Raw genomic sequence first — 6,000 nt, forward strand, 5'->3', positions numbered from 1 at the left:
ATTCTCACCTATAAGTAAAATGGTCCTAAAAATCAAAAGAATTGGTTAAACCAATACTTTAAGAAGCTTTGATATTCAGAGGTCCACACTTTTACTAGTGGAAAAATAGACTTTACTGATTGTATTCATTTACTCTGATCCCACAGATGGTACTTCATGTCTGTATTTGTAAAGTATCACAGTGCCTTTTTTTTTCTTTTTTTTTTTTTTTTTTTGCTTTACTTTTTTCTCTTTACTTAATTTCTAAAAATAAATCAAAAGTGCTACTCCCTTGAACATATAAATGATAAGAAAGCAAAAAAGCCTTATTGCTGATATGGAGAAAGTGAGATACGAGGTGGGTCTAGACTCAAAGGCAGGGCTTTGACACCAGACCAAATTGAGGACTAGCTAAAGCAGGGATGAAGGGGAAGCAGCTTTCCATAAGACGTGCTCACCAGTGTCCCATGTCAGTTTACCACTGCCATGGCAATACCCAGAAGTGATCATCCCTTTGGGCTGGACGCGGTGGCTCACATCTGTAATCCCAGCATACTGGGAGGCCAAGGCTGGCGGATCACTTCAGGCCTGGAGTTCAAGACCAGCCTGACCCACATGGCAAAACCCTATGTCTACTAAAAATACAAAAACTAGCTAGGTGTGGTGGCATGCACTTGTAATCCCAGCTACTTGCAGGGCTGAGGCACAAGAATGCTTGAGCCTGGGAGGCGGAGGTTGCAGTGAGCCAAGATGGTGTCACTGCACTCTAGGCTGGCTGACTGAGCAAGACTCTGTCTCAAAAAAAAAAAAAAAAAAAAAAAAAAAAAAAAAAAATTGTTTCCATGGCAACAACCCAATGACTCAGAAATTACCACCCTTGTTTTAGAAATTGCTGCATAATCTGACCCTAAGTATATGTATAATTAAAAGTGGGTATAAATATGACTACAGAACTGCCTCTGAGCTGCTACTCTGGGCACCTGTTTTCAAGCATCCCTGCTCCACAAGGAGCAGTACCTCTGCTGCTGCATCCTGACACTTCAAGAAAAGTTGCTGTCTAACACCACTGACTCACCCTTGAAATCTTTCCTGAATGGAGCCAAGAACCCTCCAGGGCTAAGCCTCAATTTTGGAGTTCACCTTCCCTGCATCAAAAGATTTAGTGGTCCAGATAGAAGATTAAATCAGCCACAATCGGCTTACAGATGCAGTGGTGTGATCTCAGTTCACTGCAACCTCCACCTCCTGGGTTCAAGCAATTGTCCTTCCTCAGCCTCCTGAGTAGTGGGGATTACAGGCATGCACCACTATTTCTGTAAGCCAAAGCCTAATCCAGAGCAAGGCCCTTAACTTTCTTCAATTCTATGAAGGCTGAGAAAGGTGAGGAAGCGGCAGAAGAAAAGTTTAAAACTAGCAGAGCTGGGTTCGTGATGTTTAAGGAAAGAAACCATCTCCGCAACACAAAAGTACAAAGTGAGATAGCAAGTTCTGATGCAGAGGCTGCAGTAAGTTATCTAGAAGATCTAACAAAGATCATTGATAAAGGTGGCTACACCAAACAACAGATTTTAAACATAGATGAAACAGCCATATATTAAAAGAAGATGCCATCTATGACTTTTATAGCTCAGTAGGAGAAGTCATTGCCTGGCTTCATAGCTTCAAAGGACAGGTTGACTCTTTATTAGGGGCTAATGCAGCCAGTGACTTTAAGTTGAAGCCAATGCTCATTTACTATTCTGAAAATCCTGAGGCCCTTCAGAATTATGCTAAATCTACTCTGCCCGTGCTCTATAAATAGAACAAAAAAGCCTGGATGACACATCTGTTTACAACTTGGTTTACTGAACATTTTAAGCCCACTCTTGATTCCAGCGGCTCAGAAAAAAAGGAATTCCTCTCAAAATATTACTGCTCATTGGTTGAGTGTGGTGGCTCATACCTGTAATCCCAGCACTTTGGGAGGCCAAGGCAGGTGATCACTTGAGGTCAGGAGTTCAAGAGCAGCCTGGCCAACATGGTGAAACTCCATCTCTACTAAAAATACAAAAATTAGCCAGTCATGGTGGCGCATGCCTGCAATTCCTGCTACTCAGAAGGCTGAGGAAGGGGAATCGCTTGAACCCAGGAGGTAGAGGTTGCAGTGAGCCAAGATCACACCACTGTATCTCATCCTGGATAATAACAGAGTAAGGCTCCCTCTCAAACAAACAAACAAAAAATTAATGCTAATTGACAATGCACCTGGTCACCCGAGAGCTATGATGGAGACGTACAAAGAGATTAATGTTTTCATGCGTGTTAACACAACATCCATTCTGCAGCCCATGGATCAAGAAGAAATTTTGACTTTCAAGACTTATTTCAGAAATACATTTTGTTGGGCTATAGCTGCCATAGATAGTGATTCCTATGATGGATCTGAGCAAGGTAAACTGGAAACCTTCTGAAAAGGATTTATCATTCTAGGTGCCATTAAGAACATTCATGATTCATGAGAGACGATCAAAATATCGGTATTAATGGGAGTTTAGAAGAATATTTCAGCCCTCCTGGATGACTTTGAGAGGTTCAAGTCTTCAATGGAGAAAGTAACTGCAGATAAGGTAGAAATAGCTAGAGAACTAGAATTAAAAGGGGAGCCTGAAAATGTGACTGAATTGCTGCAATCTTAATAACAAACTTGAACAGATGAGAAGTTGTTTCTTATGGATGAGCAAAGAAAGTGGTTCCTTGAGATAGAATCTACTCCTAGTGAAGATGCTGTGAACACTGTTGAAATTACAAGGATTTAGAATATTACATAAACTTATTTGATAAAGCAGCAGCAGGGTATGAGAGAATTGACTCCACCTTTGAAAGTTTTACTGTGCATACAATGTTATCAAATATTATTGTACGCTACAGAAAAATCTTTCATGAAAGGAAGAATCCATTGATGCAGCAAACTTCATTGTTCTCTTATTTTAAAAAATTGGCACAGCCACTTGAACCTTCAACAACCACCTTGATCAGTCAGCAAACATCAACATCAAAGCAAGACTCTCCACCAGCAAAATGGTTACAACTCCTTGAAGGCTCAGATACTTGTTAGTATATTTTTTAACAATAAAGTATTTTTAATTAAGGTATTTTTTATTGAACACCTAATAGACTGAAGTAAAAGTAAACATAACTTTTACATGCACTGTGTGACTTGCTTTATTGCAACGTTCACTTTATTGCAGTGGTCTGGAACTGAACTCACAGTATCTTGAAGGTATGCCTATACAAGAAAAATGAAGGTATGTGATCTAGGAAATACAGCCTCAACTCAGCAGAAGAATAAAGAGAATTTCTAAGGTAACAGTTGTAAAACAGGTCTGTGGGGAAATCTGTACATATTGTAAAATAGGGTACTCCAGAAGGAAGTGGGTGGGAAGTAGGGGGCAGAAGGAATAGAAGAGTACCTTGAAGATCTGATACTTTGATTTAAGATGTATAAACTCAAAGCAGGCAATGCAAGTAGACTGGCAATCTAGGATGCAAGAAATTAAAATCACAGTACTACGGGCCCTTCTTGCAACAATCATTTGAGGATAAAATCCAGCCAGCCAAAAGACAAATCAAAAGAAAAGTTCAAGAAAGATAAACTGATAAAAGTGACTGCAGTAAGGACCATTAGAGCAAATCAAGTATAAAACTAACACTAAACACTTGTGATAAATTAAGGGCATTGAATCAAATGCAAATAAAACTTGATAATATTAAAAATGATAAAAACCATTATTTTTAATAGGGGAAGAGGACATGGGAAAATGTGTAAGAGTGCTAACTTATTCTTTAAAATCAGAGACATTCAGTCATCTATAATTGAAATATAGAGTTCTTAAAAACTATTTTTTCTTAAGTAGTTTTTCTTAACTTAGGGGAATTTTTTAGCAATCAACACCTCTTGTGATCAAGTAATATTTACCTGAAATTCAACAACTGCTTTTTCTTCTCTCAAATACTAAAATTAATATTGTGTTAAAAACAGCATATATATAACAGAATTCCATTATAATACTCCTCATTTTTCTCTTCTTTCTGTATATCTGTATACCAAGATGTCTGAAATGTGTGTTTAATGCCATGATAGTCATTTCTACAGTACAGCGGACACTTTGGGGAGGGAATACCTTATGTTTTTATCTCATACCCTTCTATTCTGTTTGAATATCTTAAATTTACAGGAGTTGCTTTTTAAATGTCAGAGTTTATTTATATAATGCAATTGTGGTCCTCTTTTTTCTTCTCTATATGGCTCTGTAATTTTTAAAAATAGCTAATATAGGTAATATGTACATAAAAATTCTGTGAGACACAATAAGCAATAATACTAAAACCTAAAATTTGGATGGAGCTTTAACCCATATTATGTTCCTAGAGCCCGCGAAGTAATTAGTTTGTTTATCTCCATCTCCACTTTACAGAAAAAGAAGCAGGATTAGGGTTGGTAAGTAGGATCTGAACCCAGGGCTGGATACTTAGTATTAATTCCTCAGTACTCAGTGCTAGATTTCTTCTATTTCTTAATATTGCCCTTCTTTGGGGAAAAATTGCAGTCTTCTAAATTACACATGAGTAAATAGGTCAGAACGTTTTAAAAAGTATTTCCATTCTTTTCAAAAGGTAGAGTCACGGGATTTTCATTTTCCTTTTTTAGAGCTGAGAAAACTTTCTGTTCCGTTTTGTAAAGTTGTGTAAGCATCATCTGTTATTCTTGGACCTTCTTCTACACAAATCACCACCACAGTTTTTCAAAATTTGCTGACCCGGCTGCAACTTTTTATTTTTTTATTTTTATTTTTTCGTAGAGATGAGGTGGGAGGGGTTTGTGGGGGGTCTCGCTTTGTTGTTCAAGCTGGTTTACTTCTGGCTTTTAGGGACCCTCCGCCTCAGCCTCCCAACGTGCTGGGATTACAGGCGTGAGCCACTGTGCCCGGCCTGCAATTTTTTTTTTTTAAACAACTGCTATGAATTGTAGTGAGTATAAGTTCGTCCTTACAAGGTAAAATTTCTTATGTCAATCTGTGACAACTCAATCTTCTCTTTGAAAAATTGTAAACTGCACATTTCACATTCTTACTGGGCTGTTCCTGTTGAAAACATCTCAAGTCACTTTCAGCTTTAAACATTATAGACGGAAACTCACAAAGAAACATGAACCTTCTAGTGTTTAATTTATAAACGTGCGCAAATAACCGTTGCTATGCAAACCTCAGAAGTTCTTTTCCAAGCAGCTCTTTAATTTTTGAGCAAGCAAAAAGCGGGCGTCAGAACCAGCCTTTCCTCTCCCGCCAGGAGGAATGAAATAAGAGGAACGGGCATGAGGGAGTAATAATTCGAGCTTTATAACCCTAAATGTCAATTATGGTTTTAATAACATTTTTAAATGCTTAACAATTACTGAAATAGACAGGGTAAGGGAGGAGGGCGATGGTGGGAGGAGTTTTAGAGGAAGCACAGGATTAGGAAAGGAGAGAAATAAAAGGGCTGGGGTAGTACTGCCAACCAGAAAACGCCCCCCAGCAGGCCCTCTCTGCTTCCTCCCGCCTTCTTCAACTGATCTCACCTGATCTTCCAGTAGCTTGTTCTCCTCGTTCGCCACCGGGATGGCGAACCCATCCTCCCAGTGCAGCTCAGCCAGGAATTCGCTACTCATGACTGCAAACGGATAGAGAAGGTACAGAACAAAGATCCGCCTTCTTGTACATCGGGTGAACAGCACCCGCGTCAAGCCCAGGCACCTGCACAGCGCCGCGGTAATTGCGGCGGGAGCCCTACCAACCTTCCCGCGTCCTTAGTTACCAAACAGGAAGCGCTCCAGACCAAAGGCGAAACTTCCGGTTGAGAAATCCCTGCCTCCAGGCCGAACAACCTTTTTTTTCACCTTGAGCACTGAGGGAAGAGCAGCAACTTACCCCTCCCGAGGTTCCCGAGCTTGCCAGGCGGCAGCATAACTTTCCACGAAAAGGCGGCTCTCGGATCGCTCCCGGA

General features: G+C 39.8%; 1 protein-coding gene across 1 annotated transcript in view; it reads right to left on the bottom strand.

Annotated features, from left to right (window-relative positions):
- CCDC39 (coiled-coil domain 39 molecular ruler complex subunit) overlaps positions 1–5,773 on the bottom strand; it is a 64,288-nt gene extending 58,515 nt beyond the window's left edge. The window contains exon 1 of the mRNA XM_015131565.3: positions 5,576–5,773. Coding sequence (XP_014987051.3) covers positions 5,576–5,665 — 90 coding nt within the window. The 5' untranslated portion in view covers positions 5,666–5,773. The remainder of the gene's footprint in view (positions 1–5,575) is intronic.
- Positions 5,774–6,000: the final 227 nt, after the last annotated feature.

The sequence above is a fragment of the Macaca mulatta genome, chromosome 2 (assembly GCF_049350105.2).
Source record: "Macaca mulatta isolate MMU2019108-1 chromosome 2, T2T-MMU8v2.0, whole genome shotgun sequence".
NCBI lineage: Eukaryota > Metazoa > Chordata > Mammalia > Primates > Cercopithecidae > Macaca > Macaca mulatta.